The sequence below is a fragment of the Diadema antillarum genome, unplaced genomic scaffold (assembly GCF_040938485.1).
Source record: "Diadema antillarum isolate AM-2024a unplaced genomic scaffold, OU_Dant_1.0 seq00000924_RagTag, whole genome shotgun sequence".
NCBI classification, from domain to species: domain Eukaryota; kingdom Metazoa; phylum Echinodermata; class Echinoidea; order Diadematoida; family Diadematidae; genus Diadema; species Diadema antillarum.
The window spans coordinates 206,673-224,616 of NW_027271775.1; the positions used below are offsets into that span (position 1 = coordinate 206,673).

At 39.0% G+C, this 17,944-nt stretch overlaps 1 protein-coding gene across 8 annotated transcripts in view; it reads left to right on the forward strand.

Annotated features, from left to right (window-relative positions):
- Positions 1–17,944, forward strand: part of LOC139741368 (neurobeachin-like) — a 238,455-nt gene that overhangs the window by 172,816 nt on the left and 47,695 nt on the right. For 7 of the 8 annotated variants that reach the window (XM_071651947.1, XM_071651948.1, XM_071651950.1 and 4 more), the window contains exons 13-24: positions 132–284; positions 1,247–1,415; positions 3,676–3,818; positions 4,364–4,396; positions 9,372–9,469; positions 9,837–9,929; positions 10,829–10,937; positions 11,488–11,569; positions 12,498–12,621; positions 13,508–13,700; positions 14,112–14,376; positions 16,366–16,514. In XM_071651947.1, coding sequence (XP_071508048.1) covers positions 132–284; positions 1,247–1,415; positions 3,676–3,818; positions 4,364–4,396; positions 9,372–9,469; positions 9,837–9,929; positions 10,829–10,937; positions 11,488–11,569; positions 12,498–12,621; positions 13,508–13,700; positions 14,112–14,376; positions 16,366–16,514 — 1,611 coding nt within the window. The remainder of the gene's footprint in view (positions 1–131; positions 285–1,246; positions 1,416–3,675; positions 3,819–4,363; positions 4,397–9,371; positions 9,470–9,836; positions 9,930–10,828; positions 10,938–11,487; positions 11,570–12,497; positions 12,622–13,507; positions 13,701–14,111; positions 14,377–16,365; positions 16,515–17,944) is intronic. The other variant, XM_071651949.1, reaches the window with a different exon arrangement.

Here is a 17,944-nt window from a genome sequence, read left to right on the forward strand (position 1 = left end):
AGTATTCAATTGTGCTATTCCAGTTGATGGAATGATTGAGCTGAAATACCAACAAGCCACTTTAGTGTGTCCCTCATGGTATTATAGCAGTCACCTTTACTTCATGACGATGCCTTGGTTTTTCCCCTAAGGCCTCACCAAGACACATGACAGGCACAGTGCTGGAGCTTTTCCTTGATCTTGCCAAGCATTTCAACAACCTGCCAACAGGCATCCAACTCCTCAGACACCTGGTGGACCACATCCTCTTTAACCCATCGCTATGGATACACACACCCATCAAGGTTTGCAAGCTGTCTCATCTCTTATTAATAGAAGAAGCATTCCCTTGAAACCTTCTAGTCTATTTTTTTTTTTCTCTGTGCAGTTCTGAAAAAGAAAGCCAATTATTGTGATTTATTCTCATCAACCTTAAAGGGTGTGTACAGTTCTGGTTGAGGTGAGGATTTAGCTTTTAACATTTTGCGAGATATTTAGAAACCACTCTACGAGATGTCAAAGAGCATGCAATTCTAAGGGGTATCATAAGTTTATTTGATGAAAATCGGTTTTGAAATGGCTGAGATATCCAAAACCAAGGTGAAACAAAGAGATCCTAATGAAAGGCGCGGCCTGTCGCCTTTTATTATTATCACTTTTTTGGATATCTCAGCCATTTGAAAACCAATTTTCATCAAATAAACGTTGAATCCTTCTTAAAATTACATGCCCTGTCATATTTCATTATAGGTTTCTCCTTATCTCACTAATTAATGTTATAAACCTGAATCCCCACTTCAACCAGTACTGTACAGTCCCTTTAAACTACTGAGTTCTGAAGAGTGTATGTCTCAACAGTTCAAATATCCACTTCCAGGAGTATCCGTTATGGTCTGCATATCTGTGCCTGTATGAAGAGCATCATGTAGAACAAGATGCTCAGTAAAGATAAATCTCTATTTATCTATCTATGAAAAAAAAAACCAGCATTAAAGTGAAATCTCACAAAGCCTATGTTGTAGAGCCTTGTCAAGAAAAAATTCTATGGCTTAATTAACTATTGTGCTTCAATAAAAAATGTATGCCCATCTCTATTACTTGAAGGATATCAGTGCAATTGAATCTTCGCTTTGAGACCTTGTGTATCTATGGACACCATGCTACCTTGCTCTTACTGATGGTTTTGTTTCCACAATTTTGTGATATGGCCAAATAATACATTATCCTCCTCCTGAACTTCCAAACTGATTCCACAACTTATATACAGGTGCAGATATCTCTGTACACATTCCTGGCAAATGAGTTTGTGGGTCAAGCAGCCATTTACACCAACATTCGACGGGTCAGCACTGTCCTGCAACTCATGCACACCCTCAAGCATTACTACTGGATCGTCAACCCAGAGAGCCGCAGCGGGATTGTCCCCAAGGGGCTTGGTGAGTATTCCAACCTGCTTTCTGTCCCTGCATCTTACCCCTGCTCCACCCCTGTCCTTGTAACTCAAGTTTTATCCCCAAGGGCCACTCCTTTGATAGTGTTCATTGTTCAAGAAAAATGCTAAAAGGCATGGAAGGTAGATTTTATCAAACTCTTCCCTGGAAGGTATTATAATAGCCAGTGTGTTTCTAAACTCAGTACATGTAACACCCAGCTCCTGCAAGTAATGAGTTACCATGTACAATCTTGTAGGTATTTTGGTACGGGCCTATAATGTAATACCTAACAATTACTCACCGAGTGGCTAATGGGACTTGAAGCTGAAGGCACCACCAGCAGGAATGGTAGGCGACCGTATCAGTAGTGGAATGCACTAGGGCACCAGAAGAGGTGAATAGTGTCCTTGTAGGTTGTATTGCACTTCCCGAAATAATATGGACTAACTCCGAATGCACGTAGGGTGTCCGAAGACGACAGTGTCCCATAGCAATATGTACAAAGAATCCAGCGGCAGCGTGGAGTATCCTCCGGGTGCCGCGGCTAGCACAAGCGAGGGTAGAGTCCACCGCTGGAGCGCTGGATAGAAGAACTGCACGGTCCCTAGCTGGTTGTGGTAGAGTTTGCACACCACAGGCCGCACGCTAGCAGGACCGAAGCAGCGATGTGATGGGACGCAGATCGCGTTGAATGCAGCGATGTAACGAGGCGCCGATCGCGTTGAATGTAGCGATGTAAAGATCCCCAGGTTGGAGTGTAGCCTGAAGAAAGGGCGAGCCGCGATGTGAAAAGCAGCGAATGCCGCGAAGTGTAAAATCCGAGGAAGTGTGATATTCCGTATGGAGTATAATCCGTGTGAAATGACCGTCCACGGCGCGAGGTATCGTCAGCGCGAGAAGACGTGGGAAGTACATACGGACGTAGTATGCGGACGTGAGTGACTCCAACGATTAGGACGTGCTCTCGGGATGAAAGCTAATCGTGACGTGAGGGAGCGTGGAAAGTAAAACAGGGTGGTCGGAGAAAACGTGTCACGGACAGGAGCTTTGAGAGTGGTAATTGGCTGATGAAGATGCGCAGCTCGCCACTAATTGGTAGCTTGTTTCCGTGACAGCAAAACAAGGGGTGTATTTATGAAAATCCGACTACTGTTGGAATGTGAAATACGCGTACCTCGGCACGATGACAAAGGCGGAGGATGTGGTGCGCACCTGTCATGTGTCGGCGCACAAAGAAAGTTCGCGTGGATGTTGACAAAATACTGGGGTCGCCAGACAGCGTAATTTACAACAGCCAGAATGCCAGCCAATATGATACATAGATATAGAAAACCGCTACAATCTGTTCCAGACCACTGGTTTGGCTTGCATTTTTTCACAAAGTGGTAAAAAAGAATTTACATTCATTAACACATTGTCTGTACAAAACTGTAATTCCTCCAAGAGTTTGGACATAACCTATCTTTTTCCATCAAGCAGTGGGTTAATGCTCTTAGGGCTCTATACTTTGGTTTAGGTTGTGTTTGTGGACAAACAGGATCTTTGCTTTTCAAAACATACATTCTAAAACTTGTCCCTGACTGTTCAGTTCGATGTAGCACATGTTCTTCAGAATTCCAGTTAATGTAGTCATTATGTCTGATTTATTTTGGATTGACTCCCATATAATTTTGATACACTGTCTACTATTCACCAGTATCATTTTATTCTCCAATCAGGCAGTCTAAGAAGTTTTACTTTTCCATCATATGAATATTATGTGATGTGTTGTATGCCAGCTCCATATACTTTGATATATAATTGTCCCAAAATTTATCATTCTCTTTAGAGTGATATATATTTCTGTATTCATTCAAAAGAAAATGGAAATCATTCTTGCAACAGTCATACACTTGTTAACTTGCCCAATGACTTTTTTATAATTATGGCATACATCTCTGTCATGATGATCTTTTATCAGTCATTATTGCCTCAAACAGAATCTCACAGCCCATCCACAGCAAAAGTCACTGGCCCTGAATTAGAGCATGTCTCTTTGCTGTGGGGACTTTAAGAGTTGGTCAGCAAGATGTTGATGAATGTTCACAAAATTTAGATAAATAGTGCCTCTGTGGAATGGGAGGGAGTTTGAACAGGCATTGTCAGGGTGAGATGAATTTGATGATAAATGAATTTTTCAGAGTAATGCAATGACAAATCACTCTAGGTCCCTCCCTTCTCTCCTCATTCCCCTCCCACCTTAAATTCACTCATTGCTGTCTAGATGGCAATCGTCCCAGCCTGGATGACCTGCTGACATTGAGGGCGCTCATCCTGCGTGTCACCAAGCAGCTGATCCTGAAGGAGAAATCGGCCAATGATGAGGAGCTTCAGATCATTCTCAACTATCTCATGACCATGCATGAGGTAACTAAGACATTTCCCTTCCCAACTTCATGGTCTCTACCTCTGAGTCCTCAAAGATTTAGTTGGCAGCATACCATTGCTTAGGATGGCAAAGTGCATTGGGCTCATTCCAACTTGATTGATTACGTCCTACCTAGAAAATTACTTCTTATAATCAAATGTCATGTAAACCTTGGTCTAGGAGATTTCTTCATGACCTACTTCAGGTTGTATTCTACCTTTTTTTCCAACTGATATTAAAAGAATAGATATGGAAGAAATTGTTTCAGATATTGCTAAATTATGTGACATCTTAAGTCTTCTACTTTTGAGCACACGTCTAGCTAGTGAGATTGTGAATAATGCAAGGAAACATCATCACAGGATTATGGTCAAAGACCAAAAATCTGTATGATCAATCGATGAGGTTTGATTCAGAACAATTTTCTGGAGGTCATTTCAGTTGCAAGTTGCAGGCACTTATAAATTGTTTACTGATTTTTATGATGGAAGGAATAGACAAAAAAAGCCAAAAACTCTTTTTTCATTTTAATGTACAATTGTAGATGAGATCCGAGGTTGAGGATCAGACTATGATGGTAAGCAGACTTATGTTGCCGTGACAACCATTGTTATTCAACGTCATGATTGAAGTAATGAATGAATCATGCAAGCTGTCATTAGCTATGAAGTGCTATCCTACCAACTTCAGGGCCAAAAATTCTCAAATCTACGTGACTTTTCAAAAGTGTGAATCTGACATTTGATTTCACGTAATATTTTCTTCATTGGAGTTTGCATTGTCTTAAAAGGATAGATTTTGTTATGAGTACATCTGCATTTTTCCAAATTTCATCTGATCAAGAGAAGCTCTATGCCCCCCCCCCTTCATCAATCTATAAGGAAGTTTTAATCAGCTGCATTCAATGAGGCCATTTTCCATACATTTCATACTGTTACGAGCGTCAACCTCATGATTGTCATGGCGACAGCAAATATTTGTTCATTCCCTGAGGTATAATCTTTCCATTATGACATTTTTTTAAGGCCATGCACACAGAACAATGCACTCTGAAGGACATAGACACTCATTTTGCAAAGCACTGTGGGAAATCTCGTGTTGACATGTGTGTAATGTCGTATGAATTGACGTATTGCATGTATATTGCAGTATTAAATGTAACACTAATACAATAAACATACGTGTACCTTCTTTCCTCTTTAAAGTTGGCTTAACATTGCTCAAAAGAGATCAGAAAAATAATAATGTGAAGGACTACTCCATGCAGTGAATTTTATTTAGAAACCACTTTGTAGTAGCAGCCTCCTGCATTCAATAGTGATTAGATTTTTGTGACAGGTATTTGTGAACATGACAACCAGTTTTGCACTGCCAACTGTCTTGCTCTTCCTGTAGATGTGTTAGACTGTAAGCCTACTATTCTTAAATTGTCTGGAGTGTGTGTTCAGACTTTAGACAAATAACTGATGCCGAGCACTCTCAAAAGGTGACATTTGTTAGGTCCTGGAACCATTTGAAGGTCATGGCAAGGTCATGTCTGATTGTGACCTTGTGAATGTATTGTCAGTGAGAGCTACCATTTGTCAAATAGGATTCCCACAATGCTTTGCAAGCCATCCTTCAGTGTGTTTACACTGTGATCCATCATGCAAAGTTTCTATGATGTGTCATGTGTGTGATATTCTTTGAAGATCTGCATGATGGCATTCTGTAGCTCTGTTGGTTTTCAATGCACCAAATAGATTCTGTCCTTAATCAACGTTGTCTGAGGACCCATTTGACCAGTGTATTATCATTATCATTACCCTTGTCAGTGTGAGCATGTTGTGGGTGATTGGGCTATAACTTTATATATAACCTTCTGTGAGGATTTTCAGTCACAAGGCAGAATACACTCATCAAAAGAGTGTTGCCTGATTGGCCCATTCAGGCAGTTAGTGTAAAGCAGCCTGTCAAAGACAAACTCAAGGATGGGTGTTCCCTGTGTAGCAATTGTAAGCCCAAGTGCACATAGGGGCAACCCCATGGGAACCCCAGGGAAGGATGGTCACTGCTGGCTGCATACTATCCTGGGTCGTCATCTGGTATGGAGAGCCAGGTAAGGTGGATGGAGACCACTGTCCTGGGGAACGGTGTAGTGATGATGATATCCACCTTAGCCTCTACTGACTCTTAATGTGTGCCACTGATTAATACAGGTAGTGAAGTCTGTTCTGTGGTACTCATTACTATCAGCATGGTTGATGATGGCAGACTTCTCCCCTCTCATCCCTTCAGCCATGGGTTTGGTGTTTGTTGAGTTAAGCATTTACTGTACAACCAGTCCGGATGATGTAAACCTTGACACACTCACATGAGATTGCATAGACCAAAGGATATTGTGTAGCAAGTTGTTTGTCTGTGTAGGTGGAGAGTTTGCTTGAGGAGCTGTGATACACCTCCATTTTAACCCTCCTCCTAAGCCTGCAGGAGATATAATGCAGCATGCTGGAAGGGAAAAATGACTCTAAACCTCTTCTGCCCAGGCAATTACCTGAAACTTATCATGCTTTCTTCATCAGCATTCAGTAGATTCCTCCAAATTTAATCTAATTGTAAGTTAGCCAGCCCGCTCAGACATTACAATGTGTCTCAGGCGAACATGAAGGCCAACATGACACAATGGGGATTAAAAGGATTAGATAATCTCTATTCAGTGACAATTAGTTTCCTGACATCTTTGCCAATGGAAAAAGAAAGCACTCCATCAGATATGCCAGCCGGTGAATAAAGTACAAGTAAGGGTCAATGTGGATAGAGTCTGTGGTACCAAACTTAAACTGTTTCAGTTTGTAATCTTGACCCTTTTGAGTAGGATAGCTATAGCATCCCAGTGCATACTTGGTACACTCAACTCTCCTCTAACGTGTTCCTCATCACTCACCGTATAGACCTATCTAATGTTGACTATTCTAAACTGAAAGCCAGAGGGGGTGATGACAGGATCAGTTGTAGAGAGAGGGTATAGTATATGGTGTAGTCACCAACAACATGCTCATCCTTACAGAGACCTGGAGTACACTGGTCAAATTGGCAAATGAGTAGGTCTTTTTATCAGGACCACTCTCATCTAAAAAAGAAGATAAAAAAGAAATCAGGGCCCTGTTTCATAAAGCTGCTCGTAAAGTTACGAACAACGAGCGACTGGTGATCAGTTCTGATGTGCTATACTTAAATCAGAATTTCCATAATTCAGCACAAGATCTGATCACCAGTTGCTCGTAAGTCGTTCGTAACTTTAAGAACAGCTTTATGAAACACCCCACTGGTGTAGCACAAAACCAATGGAGTTAATGTGTGTTCAATACTTACTGGATTTCATGTGTGTTCTATACCTACCACAGTTCATGTAATAGCTTGCACAAACATTTCATAAAGCAACCAGAAATGATATACACAGTAATCAACTTTTGGCTTGCAGTGATTATATCTGACCTCTCATATGCATTGTTGCTGTTGTTTCTTGTTTTTATTGGTACACTGAGGTAATATTTGGTATCTTATCATGTGTATGCTAACAAGAAAGGAATGCTCTACCTTTTACAATGTTGATGGTGTGAGTTATGTATTTGGACTTTGTCTCTTTGCAAGAGAAGTTTATAAGGACTCATGATGCATTGTTATTTCTTGTAAAACAAAACAAGAACAAAGTGCAAACACAGATACAGGTCTTCTATGAAAAATGTGTCTGAGACAAGCCTCCCCTCCCCCTTGTCATCTTTTTATCATTCTGTTGTTGCTGTTGATAATGAAACAAAATTAACAAACATGCCTCAACTGAAGAAAATTTTCTTCAGTCGTGTATTCGCGCAAATATCCCTCAATATCTTAAGCATAAAAAATTAGTTTATGATTGACTGTTTTCATCATATCCACTACACAACTAACACTTTATAGTTTCCAGCTTCCAAGTGAAATTATGATATTGTGCGTAGAAGAGCTGTAATGACCACCGGTATGCACAGAGAGAGATATGAGCATACGCAAGATTTTTTTTCTACATTTTTTTTTTTCCCTCACTGTCCTGGCTACTATGGCTCAAACAAATTTGAAACATTTCTATACAATTTGACACCTACTATTCTTTTATAAAATGCATGTTAAACATAATGGTATCGATGTCATCAGAACCAGCCATAGAAATTTAAGGTTTCACAATGTTTTCACCAGATTGCACTTTAAATGTTTAAAGTAGGACTTGCAGAAGGGTTTTGAGGATGGGGCTGTGTGTGCTTTTGAATGTTTTTGCTACTGATTCAAAGTCTGGTCACATCCTCTAATTTGGGGGCTAACAGTGTGGACAAAGTCAGGTTTTATATTGAGTAAATCTACTCAATGCATTTCTGTCTGCTGGTCCACCCAACTTTCTTGTGAGTTTTCTGAAGTTTTGAGGTTTACATACATTGTATGTTGGTTCCCAACCGCATCTGAAGAGGTGCATGTATTTATGCACATACAGGCTTTAATCTTGAACTAGGAATATCAATGGAATGATATTACTTTGAATGTGATGCCCATTTATGATATCTAAAATAGAGTCTTATCAAGTATGTATGAAATGTGTCAAGATAGAAATCACACAATGCATGATGGGAACTTGAGCTGGAGGGTATGTTAATTTTTTCCCCACCTGATTACAGCCCATAAAGTTATGTTGAAAATACCTGTAAATAAGACAGGAAATAGAGCTACCTGGAGAAGACAAGGTATTCTTTCACTCTACATGTAATTGTAAACCTCCTCTGGAACTGATTAAGCATTAGACTTCTTGCCTAGAAATGACAAGATCAAGTGCTTTCATCACAAAAGAATATAAGAAGCTGCAGCAGTCATGTTCCACTCAAAATGTCATCCAAGAATGCAAAACACCAAGCGACATCAAACCTACATGCACATAAATGGCTTGCTATCCATCAATAAACTCATGTTGATATGTCAGTGATCTCTCCTGGACCCCATTTCATAAAATGTTGATATGATAGCAACTCTTGCTGGAACGGCAACTGTCATGGTAATGACATGAATTCAGCTTCCTGATTGGCTGTTGCTATGGGAAGTTGCCATTCCAGCTAGAGTTGCTATCTCAACATCTTTTATGAAATGGTGCCCAGGTGTATGATCCATAGATTTGTAAAGAAATAGATGTACTAGAAAATTTCGTGCTTTGACTGGAGCTCAAATGCTCTTTTCCTTTTTGTCTTGTCAGAAAAATAATAACGAAAATCAAGGCGGCAAACTCTTTTTCCTTGTAGAACTGAACTCTTAAATATTATGCTTTTTCGTCTGTCTTGAAAGCAGATATTTCATCAAATATTAGCATCTATGGATAATATAAATACTTGATGCCCCTGCCTTTCTATAGGCAAAATATTGCAAAATTGATAGTAGAAAAAGAAAATCATTCCTGTCTTGTTTACCATTGGAAAAAAACGTGTAAAACTCCCTCTATTGAACATGTCAGTAAAATACTGACTTAGTCATATGCTTGTGTTTTGTTGCCATGGAAACCCCAGGACCTGAATCTGAAGGATGTTCTCCAGCTCCTACTCTCCCTCATGGCAGAAAACATCAACGGCCTTGCTGTCGCCTTCGACAGGAAGAATGGCATCAGGTAAACACTGTTCCCTTGTACAGTCTCAAGCCAAATATTGAGGGGATTTATCGGTTCATTTATTGTTTTCAGAAATGTATTGCCACATTATTGGCCTGTGATCTTTATGTCATTTGTATACTGATATCAGCAGTTGTCAATCAACTGTCAGGTAGTGATAGTAGAGCTCAGCTTTGTGCGTGATAATTGAAGAAGACTTTTAAATTTTTGTTTATCATGCACAAACATAGACATGACTTGAGTTTTTTTCTTGCAGTGCTCCCATTTATTGAAATAAAGCCAATGTCTTTTCTCCCCTTCTGTCTCTCTCTTTTTCATCCTCCCCCTCCCCTCCACTTCTTCCTCATTCATTTTCCATCCTTCACAGAACGGTCTTCAAGCTGCTAGCATCCAGTGATGAGGCAATTAGGGCCCTGTCACTCAAATGTCTCTCACTCTTTCTCAGCAGACTTCCCCACAAGTAAGTCAACCAGTTTCTTCTGCTCTAATTGTTAGTCATCTATCTAAAATTAATTTCCTTGTACTTTTACCATTACTAATTTCACATTATATTCATCTTATATGATTTTTTTTTCATACTTCGAGGTATATCACTGTTTAGTATGTATTTTGTGTAAGCTGTAGAGTGTGTGTTGTTACAAGTACCTTTTCTCCGTTTTATACGTTTTTGAAGGACAGTCTTTTTCTACTTGAGGGAACCAGAGGCATTATTGTTTACTGTTTTGTTGCAATCTTCTAATTCTCATGGTCTTCACTCATGAAGAGAGAATCATGTTTAGAGTTGGAATTTCTTTCACTGTCAGTGTCCTAATAATATGATGTACATACTTTTCCTCAAATATTCTTTCAGTTTCTTTTACCCCTGTGAACCATGGGTGCCAGATGCCTTATTTCATCCTAGTAGTCTAGATAAAACTTTTTTCTTATTAGTGTTTTCAACTGAAGAGAAAGAGTATGAGGAAACTGAAAAGGCAAAAGCAGTCTAGAATTAAGATCTCAAGTAGGGAGAGAAAGAGAATAAAGAATTTGGCTATCCACATATCAAAGTCAATTTACATTAATAGAACTCTATACTTTGAAAGACACGTCTGATACAACTTTCTAAAATACAAAATTATCAGATGGTATATCATAATGTTTGTAACAGTTAGGATATTAATTTACTGTAACAGCCATCCCATAAATTACAGCCATGGCCTACGTGTACACCCACACAATAAAACAGAAACATCTGGTTGAATATATTTGTCAAAGTTGAAATGAATGAGACCAGCTAAGCATGGAAAAAATGTAGAATCTAGCAGCATGGCAGTGACCAGTGATCTTTTCTCCACTTGTCTCATTGTGTGTTTGTTTCAGGAGGAAGATGGATCTGATGTATGCCCACAACCTCTATTCCCTGCTTGGTGAGAGGATGCAGCTCACCTCCAACACACTCACCCTCACCATGTACAACTGTCTCTTTGAGGTACTCTTCAATCAATCATGGCATAAAATGTCAACAATACTGGAGTGTATTGCAGTGTCTATTGACTTTACATCCTTGTGCCTCCCAAAGGCCACTTGTTACTGGTAGAGTATTGACATTCTAGACGAGTGTCTTCTTGTTTCCTATCAAAATATTTAGTAGACCCATCTTGTCACTGGCTTTCTGTGAAAACATATGTTAATTCATAGGACCTTCCTAACATTCAATAGAATTGTAAAGCAAACATTTGTGTTGACTATTATGAGAGCTATACAATTTGATACAATCAGAGTTTGTCCCAGTACTCATTCTCACATCTGTGATATTTCTTACATTGCTGATCATGGGATTGGATATATGAACACATAGAAATGCACATTGTGTGTGTGTTTTGTGTTTGTATTTTCCTGTAAAACTGCAACAGATATTGCTTCAACTCTTTGCTATTTTTTTTCCCCAGAATGTCAATGTACATTGTATGTATGTACTACACGGAACTTCATTGATAAAACTCAAGAGTGAATATCTGTGGGCATTGATTTAATTTCAGCTTCTGACAGAGCGAGTGAGTCTACAGGTGATGAGAACAAGGCATCCTGAGCCGGACAAAACCTACCGTGTCATGAATCCAGGTTGGCTTCTAGGAATACTATCTTCATCACTGAGTGTACCTCTCTTCCTCTTCTTTATTTATTCTTTTTTTTTTTTTTTTTTTTTTTTGGGGGGGGGGAGAAAGATGAAGGTTCATATAAGCCCTTGACTCACTATTCCCTACCTGATGCTTTGATAATGGTGATGACAGAACCTCTGGGAGAACACTGTTGACATTGTAGAGGCCACCCTTTGGTGAATTAGAGCACATCATTATCATGTCATTAGTGATCCAGCTGCATAGAATCCTACAGTGCTGCTTGCAAAGAGGAAGGCAGAAGCATGACAAAATGACAAATCAAATTCATGCCAAGGAAATCATGAGTATGTCAATTTTAACAGGCATAGAGAAGAAGTATGCAAATTGCATCAACCAAACCTAAGAATAAATGACAAGTGTTTCGCATCATAAAATTGCCAACATCTTTTTGGTATAAAGAACCAGAAACTCATCAATTGTCACGTGAATTTTGAGACCAGTGTCAGAAATCTTCAGCAGCCTTATTAACAAGTGAGAATATTTTGTTTCTCACATAAATTTTGTGATATTGGTAATGAACAAGAAAGTATGAGCAGATCATTGCTTGTGACTGTGACTTCAAGATGCCTAATTTTGAGTGAAAATGCCATTATGCCTTCACATCAAGAGTTCTATAAATTCTTTTAGATTATTCCTGATTTTGATGTATTACTTTTCACATACCTTTAGTTTACATTTCAAGGGCTTTTCATCTCCTGATTATAAAATAACACTGCATGAGTTCAACTGTTGTTGTTGTCATAAAATGATTTTGATATGTCTCAACTATCCACATTCTGCTTTGTTGTTTTGCTAATATCCCATCATGGTTTGCAAATGTCCTTCAATAATACTTTATGATCAATCTACGAACTGCACCTTTCTATCAGGAATGTTCCATGTGATTGCTAGACTCCTGCGCCAGTCTGTTCCAAGCACAGAGTCCATGGACGTCAGGAGACTGTTCCTCTCCGACATGATTCTTCTCTTCAACAACAGCAGGGAGAACCGCAGGTCAGTGTACACTGACTTGTCTTGTGTCTCAAAATTATGAGCCCTATTAATCCTCCTGTCCTTGATACAATGTAGTTAGAAACAATGCCAACCTGCAACTGTTTAGTTCAGAATCAACCCCAGTTGATGTTTTGCATGTCTCAGTAGTGTTCCATGCATGTTATTTATTGTCTTTATTATTATTATTTTTCTCTTTTTTTTTTAAGCGAGAGAGAAACCTAGACAGAATGGAAGGGGGGAGATGGAGAAGGGTGCTGAATTAATTTTGTTCCATGAGTTACAATGTAGCTGTGAATATTCATAACATAGTAAAACTGTAACTGCAGACATCATGTAAATATCTCAGCTCAACAGTCACTTTATATTAATTATCACTTCCTGTACATCTCCAGATGATCCCCCCCCAAAAAAAAAAAAAAAAAAAAACAGAAAAAAAAATGGCATAACAGGATCTGTAATTCTTTATTCACAATTTGATGCCAAGAAATAGGTGTCCTTTCATGGTAAGTTGCCTCTTGTATGAATACAATGAATGAGTTATGAAAATGAAAACAAGAAGAGGAAGAACCAAGTGACACGGAGACAGAAAGGAATATGACAATATGTCAGACATTGTGAGTAACCTGAAAGTCATCAGTTTATCACTTCAAGCCAATTTCAGTTTGTTTCTGTCCTATACCCACCCATATTCCTACAATCGTATTCATGTGGCCATGCCTGAAATCCTGAATTGCTAGAAACCACCCCCCCCCCCCACTATCCTTCATGATAGAAAGTGGAAGAAGTAACGCAACCAATGGTTGAACCAATATTCCCCTTTCTGTCCCAGACCTGTAAATGCTATTGAAATGATCATCATTTGTGACTAAACTCTGTCAACTCACAGGATTCTGCTGCAGTGTTCTGTCTGGCAAGACTGGATGATTTCACTCTCATACATCTACCCAAAGAATGAGGAGGAGAAGCGCATCTCAGAGATGGTGTACTCCCTGCTGCGGATGTTGCTGCACCACGCCATGAAGTACGAGTGGGGCGGTTGGCGGGTCTGGGTCGACACTCTCTCTATACTGCATTCCAAGGTTTGCCAAGCATTCACTTTGTACTTCTTGATGCTAGTGGCATTTTCCTCATGTCTTCTCTGTAAGGGACATTATTTGCTATCTCTTCAAAGTAAATGTCATGGCGTTTAATTGTATGTGATATAATTCCTACTTCATTGAGAACAGTCTGACGAGAGAGAAATATGGACAGGAAGCAGTGAGAATATGATATTTTGCTTCTTGATCAAAGAAACAAATTTCTTTTCTCGCAACCAAATCACCCTATATACTGTTTTCTTGCTGAGAATTACTGTTTGTTTATTTGTTTGTGACAACAGGTCACATATCTAATACAGCATATGTGTGTGTCAAGATAGAATTACAAGTGGCTACATGTATCAGTACGGGAATGACTCCAGAATGACTCAGGAATGTATATAACCTCAATAGGTGTCACTTGAGGATCACAAGAATGACCTCCTCAAGGCCTACACCCATTACCAGAACCAGCAGGGGGAGGATGGGAGCCCACGTCGCATCCCCCTCAACATCTCTGAGGCTGTGGTGGCTGCAACCCGCCCAGGGACCAGTGGAGCCCAGCCGGATCACTCCATCAGTGCCCTTGCCGCTATGACTGGGGGTGATGGCTTTGAGTATGAGGTCATTGAGGATGACCCCAACAATCCATACCCACCAAGGGACAGAATGGTGACAGGTTTGTCAAGAGATGGTGATACCAATTTTCATTGGAAAAGTACTGCAATTGTCATTGCCCCATACTTCAACTGAACATGGCAAAAAACTGAGTGTCTTCTGCAATAGGAAAGCACAATAATGTAACACAATGCAAACAACATGTAGTTGTCTATTGCAAAAAGAGATGGTATTTGGTATAGATCAAAGTTCATGATGATAGTTCGATTTGGTTAAGTTGTTAAAATGAGCATGATCTAAAGGCTGAAGTAAGTTATTGTAATCACTCTGTCTGTAATCTCTCCTGCTTTTTCTCTCTCAAGTCACCCATTACCTGTAAATTTCTTTAGTCTCATCTTCTTCAAAAAAGAATTGTCCAGTTTCAAGCAAAGTTTGCAAGAATCATTCTAAGAGGAAGGGGATGTATTAATGGATGCAAGGTCTCCTGATTTTGCAAGAGGCTGCCTGAAAATATCTTGTCCACACCAGAGAATATAAAAGTCTCTCTGATTTTGGAATTATTTTGGCTCACTGTGATGCATGTAGTACATAAGGGTCTCCCTGATTGTTGTGTGGGAATGTTGGCAGACTTCAGGAGGGCTCTTGTCGCAGGACCTACAAGACCCAAATCTGTATAAATTTCAAAGTTTTTTTACCCCATATCCAGAACTTGTACAACCAAGTTGTATTTTAGAAGTAAGGAAGATATGTTGTTTGTAGCAGTTACAGTGATGTCCCATTTGAGCCCCTAAGGAAGTGAAATGTTTTAGAAAAAGTGTGAAATTGTGAAAATAGTCTTCCCTGTAGAAGACCTGTGTGATTGAAGCTTGGAAGAGTTGGTTCTCGGGATGATAGGATAAGCCAACTTTATATTTTAATGGTACATACACTTGTATGTCCCACATTTGGACACAAGAAGCAGAGTCCCAAAGCCATGCTTCACAAATACAGAGCACTGATGATAAAATAGAAAGAAAAAAAAGTGTTCTCTAAATGCAGCAGTCCATACTTCAGATTTTTTTTTTGTAGATCCATTTGTTGGGAATAGAGAAAAGTTGTCACAGTTCAAGACATGTCTTCAGCAATGTAATTAAACCTTTTATTAGTTTCTTCAAAATATTCTCCAAAGTATTCTCGTAATTTCATAATTTTCCTCATTTTTATCTGATTTTGATCAAACTTTTGCTGTTGTACTTGTAAGATTTTGCTCTTTCTTATCAGACTAACTGATAAATGGACTGGAATTCCTCTTTGATTTCCAAAAATCCCTCTGCAGAGCAGGTCAGAAAGCTTGTCACCAGATCAGCATAGTTTATGGAAATCAGCCTTGAAGTACTGATGAATATGTGTTGGTTCAGAAACTGTTATGGTACAAATATCTTGACCTCTCATTTGCAATTTTTCAGGCCTGCAGGCCTTGATGGATTTTCATGGAAAACATTTGTTCTAGAGAAGATTTATGTGTAATGGTTATATGTGAAGAAAATATCTGTGTGTGTGTATGTCTTTTGAACCTGAGGGGATGTAAGACTTTCTTTCCCAGATGATAAAACCTCTCTGATTCTCAGGTGAGAATTCATATGTGATATGGTAGGACTGCAAAATATTAAGAAACATATCCATTTTGTGGTGTATTCAAATCAAAGACACTGAAGAATTATAACAGGTATAAATGTCAGTTAAGGTGATATAAAAAGACAAAAGAGTTTCTATACAATTTAGGTTTCAGCTTGTTTTTGTTGGAATTAGAGTCTTTCTTACTGACACTTTATGTATCATGTATTGATTTAACATGCAAAATCAATACATTGATATATACTGGATGATTGTCAGCTTTCGAGAGAACCATTATCAGAGCAAACATCTGCAGTATTTTATAGCTGGTACCCCATATAAAAGTAAAAAAAAAAAAAAAAAAGCCTGAAGGATATATCAAAGCAAAACAGAATTATGGAGCTGCTCATCCAAGATTTCACTCAATATATTTCTCCCCATTTTCATAATCTCACAGAAGCTGAGCTGGAAAAGCGTCGACGTGACTTAGAGGTCAGGGACTTCTTGAATGAAGTCATCAACAAGGTCGTCACGATAGTGGGTAGTGGAGGGTCAGGCGAGGGTGCTACAGCTGCTTCACCATCCAGCGCTGATGGAGAAGAGGAGGTAAGATCCACATGTGGTTTAATACCTTGTTAAACACCTGATGTGTTTGCTGCAAGATTGTGGCAGGGGTTGCATTGTACAACTGACTCATTGTGACTACCAACTGAGTGATGTGATGTTGCAACACAATGCACTGTATGCTTTGCAGTGTATGGTTTCTACACTTGACCTTTACTGTGCTCTATATACCAATGACACATCCACAAATACAGTGTACACTTCACAGTGTATCTACACTTGACCCTTACAAATTGTACTTTGCTTTATGTACTTATGACACATCCACAAAGACAGTGTACACTTCACAGTATAACTACACTTTGCTTTATTTACTAATGATGTATCCACAATACAGTGTGCACTTCACAGTGTAACTACACCTAGACCCTTATTGTGCTTTATTAACCAGTGGCACATCCACAAGACAGTGTACACACCACATTGTATGATTTCTATTTACAATTGGCACTTCCACTGAATTGCTTTCTTTACCAAGTGGCACAAGGTGTCTTGAAACTTTGGTTTGGCAATGAATGGATATTATTAAGGCCTCCTTTTCTCTATTGCAAGACTCCACACTAACTTTTTTTTTTTTTGTGACCCAACAATAAAATTCAGTGTCCTTAAAGAAATAGTGTGCTGCAAAAGCCACATATTGTTATTAAGTAATAAGGAAAAAAATTGAAAATGAAATAGTTTAAATAAACATTCACATAATTATAAAGCATGATAACTCTATGAAAATTAGCTGGTATTATAAAGGGCTTTTAAATACCATGTACAGTGACTTAGTTCTCCAAGTATAACACATTCAATGTTGAATTGAGGCATAATTTGTTCTTTGGTTTTTTTCCATGACACCACATATTCTGAAATGATAGTATTCAATGCAGAAGTGTGCAAGTGTACTTTATTCTAATTTCAGATTGATAAAATTTCATTTTGAATATGTGACCATAAGAAAAAATAAGTTGGGCCAAATTTTGCTGAAAAATAAACTGAGTGTGGCCGTGGAGACTAGTGGTGATCTTGCAACTTTGGTTGTGGCAGCTAGCTGAAATGTGTGCAGTTATCAAGCACTGAACACTGAGCAATTCCATCCTTCTCTTGATGAGATAAACACATAAAAACGATGCACACACTCACAAATTTTGGTGGCTCAACCAGGCCACCAAAACGTATCATTTCATAAATATTGGTGGCCTATGACCCTTGCTTCAAATGTCCTTCGCTATCATAGTATTGACCTTCGTGTGGGACTATGATGTTGTTGAGTGGGATATCTCACTCATATTATAGTCAAGTTCTGGGGTGATTTCAATGAATGGGAAAATTAGATGGCATGACAAACTCCAGCTAAAATGCCTTGGTACATAAAGGTTGAAATTTACTCAGTAAATGTTACACTTTGCAGTCAACAGTTTGTAAAT